The sequence below is a fragment of the Phytophthora sojae genome, assembly GCF_000149755.1.
Source record: "Phytophthora sojae unplaced genomic scaffold PHYSOscaffold_1, whole genome shotgun sequence".
NCBI lineage: Eukaryota > Oomycota > Peronosporomycetes > Peronosporales > Peronosporaceae > Phytophthora > Phytophthora sojae.
Window position 1 is genome coordinate 10489428 of NW_009258115.1, and position 18714 is coordinate 10508141.

An 18714-nucleotide genomic window follows, 5' to 3' on the forward strand; every position below is an offset into this window, starting at 1 on the left:
CAACTGCCGTGGATGCCAGGTCGTTCAGGTGCCGAGGACTTGAGTTTCGAGCTCCGAGACCGTCCGCTGCTCCTGCTGTTCCGGTTCGTGCGCTTCGCTTCCTGCTATATGGCCCCCAGCGCCGACTCTCCGCGCCATCACTACGTTGAAGTCAACCTGGAGGCCCATCGCGTGGGCCAAGTGGTCGCGTATCGAACTCGTGTGTGCTTACGTCTGTGTGGTGGCTATCCGCCACGAAGCCACCGACCCGGCGGTCCACGTGCTGCTTCCCAGTGATCAGGCGTGGTCGTCGCGCATCACTCGAGACGAGTTCGTCGTCGGCTGGTGCCATGGGTCACCAGCGAGCTCTCGACCAACGCGCCGACTTCGACGCTTCCGCGTTCGGTGGAATGAGCTCGTTCTTCCTGGTGCAACGGATGTGGAATTACGACAAGTACTGCACGAGGCCTTTGTCCCTCCCGGTTCTGACTCACGTGTGGACTTTGGAACCGAGCCGATCCGGATCGTCACGGAGTTCGGCCGTGTCATCGTGGTTAATCCCCTCCTGTATGCTCGTACGCGGATCGGTCCCTCTCGCCCGTCACCGCGGCTCGACGCGGACTTCGACACGGATGACGAATCGCCATCCGAGGTGCTGGCAGTCGGCTTATCCCGGGGACGGCCGCTACCGCGAGATATACCAGCCATTGCCCGATCCACTGAGCTCGCGGATCCCGGGTTCGTGCACGGTGTGCCTGGCATGGCATCCACCCCACGAGTCCATGAGCTCCCTGTTTCGGCAACACCGTCGCCCGTCCAAGCTGCAACAACACGGCCACAGCCCACGAGTACTGGCCAGGCGGACGGAGTACTCGCTGTCCTGGCAGAGTTTGCCCGCACTACTCAGATGGTGCTGGCACAGCAAGCAGAGGCGCAACAAACGTTCCAGAGCCAACTGCTGGAGAGACTTCACGCTCCTGCTACTCCGCTACCGCCCAGTGCGGTCGCTCACTCGGTACCTACACCGCCTGACCAGCGTCGCGGTCGTACCTCGCTCCGTAGCCGTGGACGTCATCGTGAACGGAGTCAAAGCCCTCCGCCTCGGACTCGGGTACACACCCATCGAACACGCAGCCGATCCCGCAGCAATTCTCATCGTGATCATCGGCGCCGTGAGCGCAGCCGTTCGAGCGGACGTGTACCCTCATCTGCCCCTCTGCCCAGCTCGGAGCGCAGGCAACACCAGGCGAGTCGCCGAGGGTCCAGTGACGACAACCCTGTGACAGCCTTTACGCCACCGCGATCTCGGTTCCAGCCGCGGGTGCGCCGTTCCACGGGAGTCTCGCCCGGTTATACCGATCGTCAGACGCCTTCGCCGCGCGGACCTCCTGGCCCCAGCTACAACGACACCCGCGCAAGCGGTGATGGGTATTATCGTTCCTCACCGCACCAGCCAGGTCAACGCGAATATTTTAATCGGATCAATGATGACTTCCCTTCGCGCACCCAATGCGACTTCGACAGTGCTCGACGACACGCTCCGGACTACCCGGAGTGGAGATAACGACAATGGTAACGGGAATGGCGGGCTCGCTGAAGTCTGCTGTTTGTTTTACTAGGCCTGCAGCTAGTCTGCACCGCCATTTGCGTTTATCGAATACAGGTTGATTGGCTTTATTGCTTTTTTTTCTTGGAATACAAACTACCTGCTTGTAGAACCTCAACTTGAACTAATTCGACACACATTGCTTACCTTCAGTTGCTCAAATGTTCCTAATGTAGCTTCAAGCTGCGAATCCGCGGGCCCCCGATACCAGAGCAAAGGTGGATCGCTAGCGTAGCTGATGTGCAGATTTAGTCTGAACGGGGTCTTTCACCTGAATCCCCGCGAATTTCCACAAGAAGACCAGTACATTATTGAATACCGAAACGTTGTTGAAACCTGCAGTTCGTGGTAAGCACCACGGACCATTCAGTGTGAACAACAGCGTGGTGCCATTTGTAAGGCCACTTGCACACAAAGTCCTCGAGTCCATTTTTCACATGCAGCATAACTATGATTTTCCAGCACAAAAACTCAGAAAATGTCGACTTGAGAGCCATCGTGTACCTACCGTAGTGACGAAGTTGATAATTCATCACTTGAACCGTGAGAAATACGATTACATTTTGCTGGAATCGAACTAAGTTCTACGAAACGAAGTAGCTGCAAGAGCATCTGATGCACCCTACAGCGAGCAATATGCTGGACATGGACAAGATCGAGTTCTTATGTTGCTTAAGCGCCAATTGGCTGCACGATCGATAGATTTCGCTCAAAATAACCCGAAAACGAGGCTATTATTGCCTGAAGGGACAACGAAAAAAGTGCAACCTCAAATCGATATTTGCAAAAGTACGCAGTTGACAGCTTTCGCGCGAGGAACTACACCAATGTAGAAGAACAAGATTGAAAGTGGTGCTAGCATGAGATCGTTGATGTTATTTAGTGTTTATTCGGAATCGCTCATGTATACTAGAACTCATGCATCTCAGGCATTGTGCATACATACTAGGTATGCACCTAGCGCTCAAGGTAATTTACCTTACCTGCTAAAATTTGGGATGCGGATATCATGGTAAATGTGCGGGCCCACAGCAAAGGTGGCAGATATTTATAATGCTGTTGTGAGCTCGATCGTAAGGTACTACACTGTGAATTTGCCCCAAAAAAAAACAGGCAATAGCCACAAGACTTTTTCCGAGCTCCGATATGTCGATATGTCGATTACAGCGGACCCAACGGCAAGAACTTATCGGTCGTTGAAATTCAACTTTATTCAGTAGAACAAGGTTTGTACGTTCTCGTTGGCTAGGTACCCTGTGACCTACAATACTACATGCACTATGCCACATCATGGGTACACACATACACACCCAACACCTTGCCCTTTTTGCGCAGCAGCAACATCACTGTTAGTTGGCCCACTTCAGACGTTCTTAGGCGTACTTGCCCCCTCGGACCATCCTGTTCTCGAAAAATTTCGTGTAGCCCTTCGCAGACTCGGGGTGAAATTTAGCAACCCACTCGGGGCTTTTGTTGGTAAAAACCCACCTGTTGTACTTGAGCAGCTTCTTGACTTTCAACTTCTTTCCATCCTCGTTCTTCGGTGTCGGCGGCAGGATTCACCCGTAGAAAGCGCCAAGTCCCCACGGCATTTTCCTCGGCAGAAGGCATAATCTTCTCACCATCGGTCTGCTTGGCGTTTGCGAGGGCGTTGGCGCTTGCGATGATGATGGACGCAGACGAAGTAGTAGAAGCGCATGGAGAGTGAATTATCTGCTGGGACGGAAGGGGAAGTGTAGTTACCTCCGGGCCTCTCCCGGGTTAGATCATCAACTAGAGCCCGCCGCGTCCGGGCAACTAGCATCGCCAGCACCCGCCTCGTTCGGGTAACTAGCTTAGAATCACATCCTCAGAACTGTTCGTGGCCTGGCCACCTAGGCAACGGGTACTCACCGCCGGGTCGGGGCTGAGCGTTCCACCAGCTAAGACTGGCCCTTTCCCCTTGAGGGTCCAGGATAGAGACGATGAGGAGGGAGCACTAAGCGACCACGGCCTGGGAGTGACCGGGCTGCTCCCCGCTATTCCCTATGAAATATGTAACGGGCCGCCGTGCGTCGACCTGCACGAGCCACCTGGCCCGCACGGTACATTCGCACACACAGACCCCTCGGCCAAGGCGCCAACTATAGGCACCGCGGCCCCCGCAGTCTCTCTCTACGGTCCTCTAGCACTCTACTGTCCGGCCGTCCCCGCCGTTCCCGTACGGCGTACCTCGTTTTACGTTGTATCCGGCCTCGTCCGGCGTCCACAACCCGTGCTCCAGCGCCAAGTTCCTCAGATTAGTCTCCCCTTAATGCCCGTCCTGCGCTAAATCTTGACTGAGAGTCGAGCAGCACGCCGCTGCTCGCCGCACTCCTACGAAGCCCCCTATACAAACTACCTACGGGAACGGCGCCCTTCTCCTAAGCTACCTGCTTGGACCTCTCCCCTTTCGGGGCGCATCGCCCGTCTCGAGGCCTCCGAGCCTCACATCCTTCGCCTCCATGTCGCCCCGCCTTGTCCTCATACTGCTCACTGTCCCTGCCGGACGTGTCGTCTCCCTCGCGATCTTCCATCTTCAACCTTCGAACTTCTAGCTACCCCACGCACGTGACGGCAGCCAGCTGGCTAGTCCTTGCCTCCCTCGCCACTCTTGCCCCGATCTACGTTACGTACACCACGTTGAGCACGACCGGCGTCACCTGCTCGCCGAGCAGTTTCTTCTCGCTGCCGCTGCAAGTGACGGTCCGCCCCAACTACACGCCATCCCCGGACGTAAGATCGTCCGCGATCTTCCCGGCGTCCAGCAGCTCTTCGTACTCAGCAGCACTGAGCCACCTCCGTCCTACCGGCATCTCTGGTCTTGTCGTGTACTCCACCTCGTGCTCGACTACGTAGCGGCCCGCGCGATTCCGGACCCATCTTCGCGCCCGCTCCACGATATGCCTTGCCGTCGCGACTTGTAGGAGCTCTGGCATTGGAGCTGGCTGTCGTGGCCATCCACGTCCACGAAGCATACCCACCGTGGCGTCAGCGACACCACTCGTTCTATCGCCGTTACCTCCAGCGTCCTCAGCACCGGGGCCGTCTCCACGCTCTCGACTGGCTCCTGCTTCACGGCGAACACCTCCTCGCTGCGCGGGTCGTGCTCGTCCAGCGGCTGCACTGGCTTCTCGCTCGTCGGCTCGCGCACCGCCGTGAATCCCGCGATCTTCATCTGCAGCCACCGCCTTCGACGCTGCGGCTTCCTGCTGGTGACGTGCAGCTTCGCGCCGAGCTGCCCGCGCTCCACGAGCCTCGTCAGCTTATGTTCGCCGGCGCTTCTTTTGCACTTCATCGTTCCTCTCTTCGGCTTGGGGCCGCTCTTGCCGCCGGCGGCTCCGCTTTGACTCTGGCGGTAGAGGCCTTGGAGCAGCCTCGGCCGCCGCCTCCATGGCGCTCGTCGCCTCTATTCTTGGCCCAGCGGCTTTCGGCCCGCTCCGCGCCGTGCATCCGCCTCGGTTCTTGTCCAGCGGCCACAGGCAGTGTGCCCGTCACCGTCCTCGGCCCCTCGTCGGCGCTCACTGGTGCCGTAGCGGTCGTTCTAGCGCCACTCGTCCCCGTCTTGATCTCTTGCGTGCCACCTTCCGCCCGGGCGGTCACATCCTCACTGCTCTGAGTCCGCTCTTGTTCCTCGGCGGCACCGCCAGCTGCCACCTCTTCCTCGCTCAGTTCTCGAAGCATGCGCTCCGCCACCACGCCCAGTGAGTCACTCGGGCAACTGCACTTCGCCAAGAAGCTGCAGTGCGTGATCACCCGCTCATCATTGTCCTCGCGTAGCACTTCCCAATTATCAAAGCCCGCGTCTGCTACAATTCGAGCTGGGCCCAGCCATTTATGGGCCAGTTTCGTAATTCCTTTGCCACGAGGTGGTCGCAGCACCCACACGCTGTCGCCAACCGCGAACTCGTTGTGCGCCCGCACCTGCCGATCGTAGTACGTAGCCCGCCTCAACTGGTCCTTGACCAGCGCCTTCTTGGCCGCCTCCGTTGCCGTCGCCATGTTCCTCACCAACGCCCGATGATACTCGGCGAACACGCCGACCTGCGTGACGCCACTCGCCCACAACAGCTCATTCGGGGCCCGAAGACGTCGACCCATCATCAATTCGTTGGGGCTGTACCCCGTTCCTGAATGCCTCGCACCATTGTAGGAGTAGGCCGCGCACGGCAGCCATCGATCCCAATCACTCTGTGCCTCAGACACGAACATCGCGACCATATCCTTCCACGTCCGGTGGAAATGCTCGACCAAGCCGAGCAGAGCCGGACGATACGGCACCGGCGTCAACTGCTTCGCCTGGAGAGCACTCACCAGCGCCTCCACCACCGCCCCGCTCAGTTCGGGCGCTCCGTCCATCACGAGCTCCCTCATGGGCCCATACACCAACACCAGCTTCTTGACGATGAAGTCCGCGATGTCTGGTGCTTTGTGGTTCGGCACCGCGGCCACCACCGCATACCTCGTGGCATAGTCCACGGCTGCCACCACATACCGGTTGCCCTTGTCCGCCACCGGCAGCGGGCCTGCTACATCCAGCGCCCAACGATCACCAGCATCTCCCACGCCCTGACTCCGCAGCGGAGGGATCACTTCCTTCGCCCTCGCCTTCCTCGTACCGCAGTCACGGCAAGACTGCACCCATCGTCTCACCCACGCCCGCATATCCGGCCACCAGTAGTTGGCTACAATCTTAGTGTAGGTTTGAGGTGTTCGCAGATGACATGCGAAGATCGAGTCGTGGTTCTCGCGTAGGACCTTTGCCCACAACGAGGACGGTAGCACGACACGTCTGCTACCGTCTCTCTCGTAGATGTAAACCAGCTCGCCCTCGACTCCTACCCGCCGATCGCCGTGTTTCCCCTTGTTCTTCAGGTTCTGCACCGTCTTGTTCTTCACCTGCTCCTCGGCGATCTCGCCGTCAGTCAGCTGCCCTTCGCCTCCTGTTGCTCTTACGTTCGCACCTCTACCAGCCACCGTTCGTACTGGTGCCCTCGAGAGAGCGTCTGCGACCACGTTGTCCTTACCCGGGCGATAGACAATCTCAAAATCATATTCCTGTAGTTGTAGTGCCCACCGGTGCACTCTACCCGTGAGGTCCTTTGAAATCATTAGCCACTTCAGCGCGGCGTGGTCCGTCACCAGTCGGAACCGCCCTCCGTACAGGTACGGGCGGAACAGCTTGACGGCCCAGATCACTGCCGCACACTCGAGGTCGGTAATGGCATACTGCGCCACGCCCTTCCAGTTGATCTTCGATGTGTACGCTACGGGTTGCTCGTCCTGCCCTTGGTCCTGAGTTAACGCCGCTCCGAGTCCTACCTTCGAGGCGTCTGTCACCAACGTGAATGGTTGCGAGAAATCAGGATAGGCCAGCAGCGGCCGCTCCGTCAGCGCCCGCTTCAAGCATTCAAACGCCTCTTGCTGGGGCTCAGCCCAGCGCCAAACCACTCCCTTGCGCAACAACAGCGTCAACGGCGCTGCTTTCGCCGCGAAGTTCGGCACGAATCGTCTGTAGTACCCCGCCATGTGCACGAAGCTCTTCACCGCGTCCGCGTCCTTCGGCACGGGGAAGTTCACCACACTCTCCACCAAGCTCTCCATGGGGCGCACCCCGTTCTCGTTCAACTCGTGGCCCAAATACTCCAAGTGCTCCGTCGCGAACGAGCACTTCTTGGCCTTCAGCGACAGCCCCGCGTTGCTCAGACGCTCCAACACCATCGCCAGCTCGACGACGGGCTGGCCTACGCCTCCTCTAGAGAAGACGATAACATCGGCTAGATAAACTAAACATGTTTGCCACGTTAGCCCTCTCAACACCGCGTCCATCATCCTTTGAAAGGTCCCTGGTGCGTTTGCCAACCCAAATGGCATGCGCAGGAACCGAAACAGTCCTTGCCTCGCCACAAACGCGGCTTGTCACTGTCCTTGGGCGCCACGGGTACCTGCCAATACCCGGCGTGGAGGTCCAAGCTCGTGTACCGCTTCGCACCATGTAGATTGTCCAGGGTGTCGTCGATCCTGGGGTAGACGTCACGCTTCGTAACAGCGTTGAGCATTCTGTAGTCAATACAGAAGCGCACTGATCCGTCCTTCTTCTTGGCTAATACGACTGGGAACCCCCAAGAGCCATTGCCCTCCTCGATGACCCCGTCGCGCAGCATGCCCTTCACTTCCTTATCAATGATCTTGTGCTCGCTCTGCGCGTACCGCCGCGGCCTCACTTTAATCGGCGGCTCGCTGCCCGTATGTATCTCGTGCTCCACCGGCTGCGTGGTCGCCGGTGGGCATCCCGTTCGTGGCTCTGACAGCGCTGGGTAGTGCCGCAGCAGCTGCAACAGTAGATCCTTGTCCTCGGCGCTCATGCGCCCGATCTTCAACTCGTCCTCGTTGCCCAGCGGGCCCGCGTTGCCGAAATTTTCGTCCAGCCATCGCTTGACCTTGTCGTTCGTCAGCTCGCCGTTGAACTCCATCACCGTCATGTCATCACTCGTAGGCGCCCACGTTCCTAGTACCTCGCGTGATGGGAGCTTGGTCGTCGCCCCGACCAGGTTGAGCACGGGCACAACGACCTTGCCCCCGCGAACTGACGTCAGCGTCGGCGCCATTAGCAGGTTGCCCTTGCTCCTTGGCTTCGGCATGAAGATACCCACTGTCCCTTCGGGTACCGCCACTGCCACCGTTACGTTACGGCACGTCTGTGCCTGCATTCGCGCTTTCTTCACCAGCCGCACCTTCGCCGGTCGCTCGTCGTACCGCTCTGCCTGCGAACACGTAAACGGCACCACCTTCTTTTCCCCGCTGTCGTACCACTTCATTTCGCATGACACGAAGTCGATCTTGACTCCGCGCCTTAACATCCAATCCTCGCCTAAGAGGAACTCCGTGGTTGCGCCCTCGACGATGAGCGCGTCCCCCTCCATGATCTGGCCGTACTGCGTTCGCATACGGAACCTCCACACGCCCAGAACCTTGGCCACAGCGCCCGTAAAGCCTTCTACGTAGTCGACTGGCGGCAGCGCGTCCAGCCGCTCGCCGAGTCCACACCACGCTTCTCCGGCAACACTATACTGGGCACCGGTGTCCAGTTTGATCCTCTCGCCCTTGCCCCGGACTTCGACCCTCGTGGTAGGGAGTGAGTCCACCGCTGGGGCTTGCACTGCTCGCAGACGTCCGATGCGCACGGGTCGCTGTTTTCCCTCGACTCGCTCCTCGCGCGGATGCGCGTACACGCTCCCACTGTGATATTCATACTGCTTCGCTCCTGGTAAACTTCCCCTCGACCGCCGCACCTTTGTCGCGCCTGGAAGCGCGATTCCAATCGCCTCCGCCTCTTCTTGGCTCAGCACCCGGGGCGCGCCCTTCCCGCACCTCCGAAAGTACTCCTCCATCACGTAGTAACCGCCATCGGGCCTCTTAAGGCGGTCCAACTCCTTGCGTAGAGCGCGCAACTCCTTGGCACGGGCCTTGCGAACTCGTCGCTCGTATCGTCGCCTCGTTCGTGACCTCTGTAGCTCCGTGTCGCCCACCACCGGCGCGGCTTCTTCGTCACCAGTATTCACGCGGCTGGCCAACACCGCGGCTCGCTGCTCAGCATCCTTGCTCGTGGCCGTCTCGCCTACTGCTGTCATGACGCTACCGCCCTGCGCCTCCGGCGCCACCGTGCCCGTCGCCTCACTGACTGCACGCCCATCTCCGAGCCGCTCTCCCTCCGCACGTCGCTCACGCCGCGCGCGCGCGTGCTCCAGTCGTGCCTGCCGCTTCCGACGCTGCCGCTCGAGTTCTGCGGCCATCGCGGCTTCTTTCGCCGACTTCTGGGCCTTGACGAGCATCACCTTGCCCGCCGTCACGTCGCCCGACTTCATCTCCGTCTCAATAGCCGCCTGCAGAGCGTCCGGCGTGCCGCTGTCGTCCTCCGCGGTCACGTCCAGCTGCGCACCTTCCGACTCGCCACCGGGGTTCGTGGCCTTGACCTCGCCGTCCAAGTCTTCCGTCTTCCGTCTTCATCTCGTCCATCGCCATCGCCAGCAATTCCTCAACCCTAGCCGCGATTTCTCCACGATCCTGGTCATCGCCTGCCACGCCCGGCGCCACCCCAGCATTCCTCCCCATGCAGGCGCCACTCGGCGTTGGTACCGCGTCGAACTCCAGGCCACCGTCGCACACCATGCTCTCCGACGTGTGCTTCGCCATACTCTCCTTCTCGTCGGCCAGTAGCGCGGCCGCTGCTGCCGGCTTGGGGCCCTCGCGTGTTTCCTGGCCGTTGCCCTTGGCCTCGGAGTCCACGAACCTCACGCTCCTCTTGGCCTCGCCGCCATGGGACGGCCACGTGCCCTCTTTCGCCTGTCGCGCCGCGTCACCTCCACTACAAAGCCGTTCATTGCATCGACTGCGCGGAAGCGCTAGCACGGCGCCATCCCCAGTCTCGAACCCCCGCGCCGCTCAATACGCGCCTTCGCGTTCTTGCCACGCCGTCCTCGCGGTCTCTTGCCGTGCCGTTCTCTTCCCTGCGCAGGCCGTTGTAGTCCACCGGCCACTTGCACACTTCGTTCATCTCGTTCTTCCCCCGGATCAGGACTAGCGAGCGATAAGGCCGGGGCCCTTATGCTCGCTGCACATTTCCCGACCCGTCGGCCGTTGTCGTCGTCGTGTCCTGGGCGGACGCGGCTGCATGCGCCGCCAGATCTTCCTTTCGTACGTAGCAGTTCCGCGAGTAGTGGCCTGCCTTACCGCACCAGTAGCAGTAGTCGTTCGGGCGGGCCCCGAAACCACCTGTCGTCGTTCTCCGCACGTACTGCTCATTCCGCTGAAGCCACCCTTCCCGCGTAGCGAAGGAGGGATCGGGTAGTCGTCCTCCTGCTCCTAGCTGGCCGTCCCCAGTGTGGCCCTCGACCTTCAGCGCCTTGCCCGGACGCCTCACGAACTGATCACCGCCACCTTGACGCTTGCCGCGTCATCCACTTTGTTGCTGTACGGACGTCTGTTGGACGCCGCCACCCGTTTGAATTTTTGAACTGTTCGCCGCTGACCCCTGATTGGTTGGCACCAGCTGAAAGCCAGGTGGGATAGCCTTCCACCACTCGTCCAAACTGGTTTTACCGTTGCTTACCGGTCTCCCCTCAGTATCATAGCGGGGTGGCTTTTGGACCTTACCCCACATCGGGCCATAGCCCGTCACCACAGTCCCCTTGTTTCCGCTCAGTCCAGTTTGTTCCTGATCTCGTGCCGCTCTCGCCGCTGCCAGAGGCCCGCGCCCACTGGCGCTTTCGCGCTCGTCCCACGCGGCCATGGCCTCCTCCAGGCCCACGCCGTATCCCTCACCGTAGTCTCCCACATGCGGGATCAACAGGTTCACTGCGTCGTCCAAGTTCCTGGGGCGATGGCCGCGCACGTGTGTTGCGCCGATCGTGCTACTCATCCCCTTCAAGATCGCGTTGACGAGCCAGTCCTCGCCGATGTCACCCTGCTCGGCTATCTCGCGCAGCGACTGCGCGTATTCCAGCCGTCGCTCGCCGCGCATCTGTCGCCGCGAGTTTAGCAAGTCCACGACCACCGGCCCCGTCCTGCGCGTCATGTACTTCGCGCGTAACATGTCCGCCAGCGTGCCGATGCTCTCCTCCGACTCGGGCACTGTCTCCATCACGGTGGCGAACCAACGCTGCGCCTCTCCCTCCAAGTGTGCAGCCACCTCATGGTAGAGCTGCTTCTCCTCCCACTCGACTCTCATCGTCACGGCTTGGCGGCGCACTTCTGCTCGGACGGTCTTCAGCCACATCGTCACGGGCATGGCGTCGTCAAGGCCCTTGAACTTCGTCAGCTTAACCCTTCTAGCCCCAGACCTTATTCTGTATCCTACAGAATAAGCATTAGACTTGATTAAAGTATACTTCAAAACCTGTCAAAGATTTGCTGTTGGAAGCCCTTTCGCATCTTGCGGTCAAGTGCTGGGTACATTGTGCGCAGAACAGCTACGAAAGTGAACAAAACATGCTCAATGTATCCACCATATGCTGAAATGGCGAGCTTCTATTGGTCGTGGCGAGCGTAGAGCACGCTCAAAACCTGCTACATGGTAATACCTTGCAAGGCTGCTAAGGCAGCATACTTCGGCTCCAGCCACCCATCTTCGGCACGTCGCGATAAACGCGGAGGAAGAAATCGCCCAGTTCCTAACTGACGTAGTGAGGAGGAACTGGGCGAATTCTTCCTTGTGCTTGACATTAGCGCATCATTAGATTTCTTTAGCCCACCTAACAAGCTTGTTACGATTGTCTCTCTAACAACACCAGGGAGCTTGCATGCTCAATAGCCCGTAATGACACGCACTACACACGGTTCCTCTTGTACGAAACAGGACAAAATATGATATTCATGCCAACGTCTACTTCTTCCTTTACATGCGCACGCTCTTCAATGTTCGCGCCAGCCGTGGGTCATCTTCGCCATTTTGGCAGCCTCCGCTTTGCTCTGTAGCCTCCGGCACTGCCGCTTCATTCCTGCCACTTTCATCGGTAGCCTCCGTCGTAGCCTCTGTCCCATCTTCTGTAATCTCCGGTGTAACCTCATCACGCGATGAGCTTCTTCTGTAGCATCCGTCGTAGCATCTACCGCTTCTTCTTTAGCCTCTTGAGTAGCCACTGCATCAGCTACAATATAGCGGTAGACCCGGCTGTAGCCGGCTTCGTAGGAACCGATGAGGTTGTGCGCTGACTCCGCAATCGATCTGCCAATCGGGCCACACGCGAGAGCTCATAGCGTCGTCTGGGTCGGATCACCAGGTCTGGTAATCAACATCGCAACGTAGAATCAATATACCACTAGTACAATGTTACAGAGCAAAGTACACGCTCTCGCTTACCTTTAGATCACAATGGCGCTCATCATGATCGTCTTCGGCCATGGTCCTTGGCCACTTGGGCGCGCTCGACGGGCCCCAACAAAGCTTGCATTGCGACGTCTTGAACAGCGCAGTTTCGGAATGAAGGAAAGTACGAGTGGCTGACACGCGGCGGTTTTAGGCTTCCACCCGAATTTTCAAACCTGTTGGTGGTTTATACTCGTCCGTCTATTACCGCGGAATAAACCCCGTCTATCTTCCCATCGCTAATCTAACAGGAAGATGTGCACAATACCGGCTATACAAACATCCATATGCGAAGTTCGAAAGAGAGGACAAGTTTGCTGGATATTATGTCCTGTGACAATGCTTATTCTGTAGGATACAGAATACGGGGTTAGATGGGTTAAGCGACTTGGCCTTCTCGCGCACCACGTTCGGCTGGCTTGGTACCCTCGCCGGTATCGCTGAATCCGTCGTCGCCGCTGGCACCGTACGCCGAGGTGGTGGGATCCACGCCGGCCCCGAACTACCGTGATCTCCGTCGTTCCTAGATGCCGTGACAGCTTGGGCCACGCCAGCTCCAAGCCCACCAGTGTTGTTGCCAGCGCCACCGGTGCCTTGGGTGCCACCGCTATGCTGCTCGTGCTCTTCTCCTGCAGCGGGCACTCTCCCAGCCACAGTCGCCACGTGTCCACTGCCAGCGGCTTGGCCATTGCCGCCGCCACCGCGGATTTCGCCTCCGTCGTGTTCGTCGTCCATGCCTCCGAGGCTCGCGCTTACTCCCGCTCCAAGTGGTGTGCTGCCCGTCGACTCCCGATTCTCCTCGGTGCTCAGCGTGACCGAGCCGCCTGTGTTCGTGTCCAACGTCCTTGCCGTCATCTGCTTCGCTGCTTGTTGTGTCCTTTCGATAGAAGCGGCGCGCCTCTCCGCGCGCTCGTCCCGTGGGGTGTTACTCGTCGCTGTCGTCATTTCCGCAGACTCTAGTGGTGGTAATAAAATCAAAGTTAGCACTCCATTCTCATCCAAACTCATCCTTTCTAATATCGTCCATTTATCCAGTGCGGATCACTCATCCAGGGCCTCCTCATCGCCACTGACACCAAGCCCACAGGAAGCCTCGAACACTCCTGCCCGGAAGGCGCCTGTCATGACCACCATGTAGTTACCTCCGGGCATCTCCCGGGTTAGATCATCAACTAGAGCCCGCCGCGTCCGGGCAACTAGCATCGCCTGCACCCGCCTCGTTCGGGTAACTAGCTTAGAATCACATCCTCAGAACTGTTCGTGGCCTGGCCACCTAGGCAACGGGTACTCACCGCCGGGTCGGGGCTGAGCGTTCCACCAGCTAAGACTGGCCCTTTCCCCTTGAGGGTCCAGGATAGAGACGATGAGGAGGGAGCACTAAGCGACCACGGCCTGGGAGTGACCGGGCTGCTCCCCGCTATTCCCTATGAAATATGTAACGGGCCGCCGTGCGTCGACCTGCACGAGCCACCTGGCCCGCACGGTACATTCGCACACACAGACCCCTCGGCCAAGGCGCCAACTATAGGCACCGCGGCCCCCGCAGTCTCTCTCTACGGTCCTCTAGCACTCTACTGTCCGGCCGTCCCCGCCGTTCCCGTACGGCGTACCTCGTTTTACGTTGTATCCGGCCTCGTCCGGCGTCCACAACCCGTGCTCCAGCGCCAAGTTCCTCAGATTAGTCTCCCCTTAATGCCCGTCCTGCGCTAAATCTTGACTGAGAGTCGAGCAGCACGCCGCTGCTCGCCGCACTCCTACGAAGCCCCCTATACAAACTACCTACGGGAACGGCGCCCTTCTCCTAAGCTACCTGCTTGGACCTCTCCCCTTTCGGGGCGCATCGCCCGTCTCGAGGCCTCCGAGCCTCACATCCTTCGCCTCCATGTCGCCCCGCCTTGTCCTCATACTGCTCACTGTCCCTGCCGGACGTGTCGTCTCCCTCGCGATCTTCCATCTTCAACCTTCGAACTTCTAGCTACCCCACGCACGTGACGGCAGCCAGCTGGCTAGTCCTTGCCTCCCTCGCCACTCTTGCCCCGATCTACGTTACGTACACCACGTTGAGCACGACCGGCGTCACCTGCTCGCCGAGCAGTTTCTTCTCGCTGCCGCTGCAAGTGACGGTCCGCCCCAACTACAGAAGTAAGCAAAAATCACTGCTCGAACCAACAAAGGTACGACACTGGCTGTCGCCCGAGGAAATGTACCGCAAAGAATGATCTTCAGCTGTACTGAGCGCAAACTCTATTGAAAACGCTTCACTGTAGTTACACGGCCCCCATCTTTCCTTGCTAACGAATCGATATTAACGAAAACTTGATGTCTTGTTAGCCAAGATCTGAATTGATTTGAATCATTAGTGGTCGACCTGGCGTGCACGACTTACACAATAATTCAACCAAGCGTGCCTTCCCAGGAGTTTCGCCCCCTTATAATTAGCGAGCCAAAATGGCAGGAAGGTCGTTGCGGGCAGAACCTTCCCTTGAACGCGTCTCTCCAGATCTGCGTGCGTACTGCCCTGCCCTACCAAAGTCTTGATCATCGCCAAGGCTCAGCTACGTGCAGGATAGGATAGGATGTCCAAGGCTCGGAACAAGATCGACCAGATGAGCACTGCTGGTGCGTAGAAGAACTTGAGTTAGAGTGTGCGATCGACGGTCTAACAGCTCGCTCAGACTGGCAGCAGTACCACCAACTGCTGTCCAACCAGCAGCTCATGAAGTACTTCGCGGACGAGGTGCACCGCTTCTCGCGGTCCCCGATGAAACCCGACGATGTTCTTCGGCGATTCAGTCTGAACGGGGATGGCCACCTGGATCTGCGCGAGTTCCAACTGGCAGTCACTCGCCTCGAGATCGTTGCTTCACCTTCTGACGGCACATACCAGGATTCCCAGCCCGATCGCGACCTGGAGAGAGCCAAGGAGCTCTACCTGGTCTTCTGTCCATCCCAGACTCGCAAACTAGGTGCGCACCAGAAGAAAAGTGTTGGAAATATTATAGTTTTACTAACGATAAAACTATGTGCAGACATTGATCTTTTCTGTCGCATTATGACCGAGTGGTCCTTGCAGCTCATGCGAGCGAGTTACCAGCAAGAGCCGATGACGTCGCAGTTGACGTCCTCAATGAATTCGCTGTCGATGGATAAACGGATCCAATATTCATCACCCCGTGCGCCCCTCGCAACCCCCTACGCTACTCAAGCCACCCTCAACGTCAGTCGCTCGATCAGCAGTGACAAGGGTCTTCAAAGCGAAATGGAAGCAAACAATGGTCCCAATACTCGCCTAGCGGAGGGGGAAGCGCTGTTCCAGCGGCTGTCGACGTCCATCGCCCAAAGCAGCGAGAAGCTCCGCCAGATTTTCCTCAAGATGGACGTAATGAGCTCGGGCAAGGTCAGTCCGGAGGAGCTGGAGCTCGCGTTGAGTCATATCGGCGTGTTTCTCACTACGCGCGAGTATGAAAAGCTGTACATGGCGCTGGGTGAAGACGTGAAGGAATACACGCGAGATGGAGCCACGAACGGACGGTGGCGCGGTCGCGGGGGCAACGGCAACGCGTTCACCATCAAGTACGCCGAGTTTCTCGCGTTGTTTCGAGGGAACGACGGTGACGACCACCGAACGCAGGCGCTGCCGTCAAACTCCAAGCAAGTTTCTCCTCCGGTTGTTGGCGTGGGAAGTGCTCGGCTTTGGGACATGCTCGTGGCTGCAGTGGACAAGTTGCAGCCTCTGTTCCAGCAATACGAACGGATTGGACAAGCTTACCTTCCACCAGAGACTTTCCGCGACTGTATACTGCGGTGCGGCATTACGCTGAGTAATGCCGACTTCGCTGCGTTGAGAGTTCGGCTTCTACCGTTTTCGTAAGTAAAACTAGTGCCAACATTCCGAAATCATTGATTGGAAAACTCACTGGGTGTTGTGTGTTACAGGGATTCTGCGTCTGGTACAATCGGAATAGCTTCACTTCTGCAGTCTCTAAAGGCAGCAGATCGTACTTCGATGAAGTCAAAGGCATCTCCTGGTGTCCCTGGAACCTCAGTTGGATACGTTGGCCTCTCTCCTATTCGGCTAGGAAGGAAAACAGTGCAGCCATCGGTGTACACTCCTGTCAGCAATGGCAGCTCGCCTTATCCAGCAGGGAAGTCCACTCAAGAGAGGTGCGTACAGTATGCATTCTTCATGATTCGTATTTGAATACGTAGCTTATGGAAAACTTGTGTTTTATCCTAGGAATGCCGAGGCAAGCCGCACTATTGTCAAAATCTGTGACGAGCGCCGTCGAGAGAGCGAGCTCCATTTCCCAACAGCGACCACAAGTCCACGCGGAGTCCACAGTGGAGACAGCGAAGCATACCTCGAGCATCAGCACCGACGTCAGGACCCGTTCTTCTCCACCGGAAAGCCTCCTCCTGCTTTGGAGGCGCGTATTCTCTCCAAGCTGCAGCAACTGAAACAACTCGGGCAACTGTCAGCCTCCTCACCGCAAAGTGTGTTCCCAGGCGATCGCTTCGGTCACATTTCACGAGGTCAATTCCGTCAGAGTCTCGCGCACTTAAACCTCTTGGTGCGGTATGCAGATGTCGAGGCGCTCTTCTGGACGCTCGACACTCAAGGACGTGGCTACATCCTGGCTCAAGACTTCTACGACCATCTGAACAGCTTCGCCACCCAGCAGAGCAACACTTCTTGCTCCCAGCAGCTCCCAGGACTGTCCATCGATGGATCAGCACACCGCAGTCGCCTCCCACGCTCTGTTCAGAAGGTCCTGGAGAAAATGCTCGTTGAGTTGCCCCACCTCATGGCAATCTGCCAGCGGATGGATACAAACCAAACCGGAATGGTCTCAGCCAGTGAAATGCTCCAAGCTACCCACGAATTGGGCATCATGGCCTCGATAGCCGACAAACACGCTGCTATTGACGCACTCACCCGCACGCAACAAGCCGAAGATCAACCGACCGATCAGATCTCTTACCACTCGCTCGAAGACCTCCTGGGTGCGATCTGCAGCGACTTACTATCGCCCAAGAAGCGGAAGAAGCACCTTTCGACCACGTCAGTGCTGTTAGCGCCCTACGAAGAGCGTACCCCACCCATGAACGTTGCGTCGTCGTACAATAACCAAGACTCGTGCAACAACGACGCTCTGTGGAACTGTCCGCGTCGACGCATGGTGCAAGACCACCCTGCAGCGAGGTCGTCGATCCGAATCGCGGACGAAATCCACAATTCCGACAATGAATCGCACCAAACTCCAGTCCGACCGGTCAGACGACCGATAGCGGTGGAAGACGCCAAGTCTCGACAGGAACGCAGACACCGCATCGCTCTGGTTGGAGTCTTACAGGATTTACTGGAGCGACGCAGCGACCTGAAGACTGCGCTGGACCTGCATCGACGCGCGGATGCTCGCGGTCAAGTGACCAAGAAAGACCTCGTCGAGATTTTGATGACTTCCCGCCTGAACCTGCACTTTCCAGCGGGAGCCCCAGCAGCTCAAGAGCTTGTGGATGAATTGTACCCCACGCTAAGACCCGAAGGAGGCCTCGGATTCTTAGATGTCTTACGGCGGATTAGCGAGTTGCTGGGTGAAGTTACCAAGGAATTATCCACGGCCCCTCCGACATCGGGGAACGGACCGCCGACTTCTTTCTCGACTAATCCGTACCAACACCCACAGCGACCCACTGGACGGAGGCTGAATAACAGCCTCGATATGCACAGCTCCGTGCTCCCTACGACGACGGGGTCGTTCACGAAACTCGCTTCGTTTCCTAATTCAGAGGCGTTCGCTGGTAGCGCGACTACAGTTCGGCGTAAATTACTGCAGGAGAGTCGACTGAAGGACCTCTTGCACTCGGAATATGGTCTTCAGAGTGCTGCGGTGCTCGTGCGGCATGCGTTCAAAGGGTTGGCTCCGAGAGAGATGGTCGTGCCTATCGACAACGGGGAGTTTGAAACTACGTGCCGCGCGAGCGACATCAAGCACGTGTGTTACCGACTCGGACTGGATCTGGACCTGCACGAACAGCAGTTTGTGGCGAGCAGTATCGACACGGATGAAAGCGGCTTTGTGTCCTCTCCAGGTCTTCTAGACTTCTTTGCCAAGCTCACACGGACGGAGGATTATAGCGCTCCGATTTCTTTTAGCAGAAGAGGCTGAAGCAGAGATGCGTCACTCCGTGACGTTCGGCGAGGACGGACACTACGAGAGTGTCGGAAGCAGACGCCCAAACCCAA

General features: G+C 58.1%; 5 protein-coding genes across 5 annotated transcripts; 2 read left to right on the plus strand and 3 right to left on the minus strand.

The window, feature by feature from the left end:
* Nucleotides 1-12: 12 nt before the first annotated feature.
* On the plus strand, nt 13-1404 carry PHYSODRAFT_323234 (hypothetical protein; the record flags this gene model as incomplete). Its single annotated transcript, XM_009518740.1, has 4 exons — nt 13-83; nt 163-977; nt 1042-1177; nt 1266-1404. The coding sequence occupies 4 exons, from the start codon at nt 13-15 to the stop codon at nt 1402-1404; spliced, it is 1161 nt and encodes a 386-aa protein (XP_009517035.1).
* Nucleotides 1405-5232: 3828 nt separating this feature from the next.
* Nucleotides 5233-5740, minus strand: PHYSODRAFT_284505 (hypothetical protein; the record flags this gene model as incomplete). Its single annotated transcript, XM_009518741.1, has 2 exons — nt 5233-5460; nt 5490-5740. Coding segments are annotated over 2 exons (273 nt in total), but the record flags the coding sequence as incomplete, so codon positions are not given.
* Nucleotides 5741-10556: 4816 nt separating this feature from the next.
* Nucleotides 10557-10892, minus strand: PHYSODRAFT_477749 (hypothetical protein; the record flags this gene model as incomplete). The annotated part of the gene is made up of 1 exon (XM_009518742.1): nt 10557-10892. One exon carries the CDS (start codon nt 10890-10892, stop codon nt 10557-10559), a length of 336 nt encoding a protein of 111 aa, XP_009517037.1.
* Nucleotides 10893-10922: 30 nt separating this feature from the next.
* PHYSODRAFT_405624 (hypothetical protein) lies at nt 10923-11306 on the minus strand (the record flags this gene model as incomplete). The annotated part of the gene is made up of 1 exon (XM_009518743.1): nt 10923-11306. A coding segment is annotated over one exon (384 nt), but the record flags the coding sequence as incomplete, so codon positions are not given.
* A 3737-nt stretch (nt 11307-15043) lies between these two features.
* Nucleotides 15044-18637, plus strand: PHYSODRAFT_294765 (hypothetical protein; the record flags this gene model as incomplete). Its single annotated transcript, XM_009518744.1, has 4 exons — nt 15044-15086; nt 15134-16334; nt 16404-16631; nt 16705-18637. 4 exons carry the CDS (start codon nt 15044-15046, stop codon nt 18635-18637), a joined length of 3405 nt encoding a protein of 1134 aa, XP_009517039.1.
* Nucleotides 18638-18714: the final 77 nt, after the last annotated feature.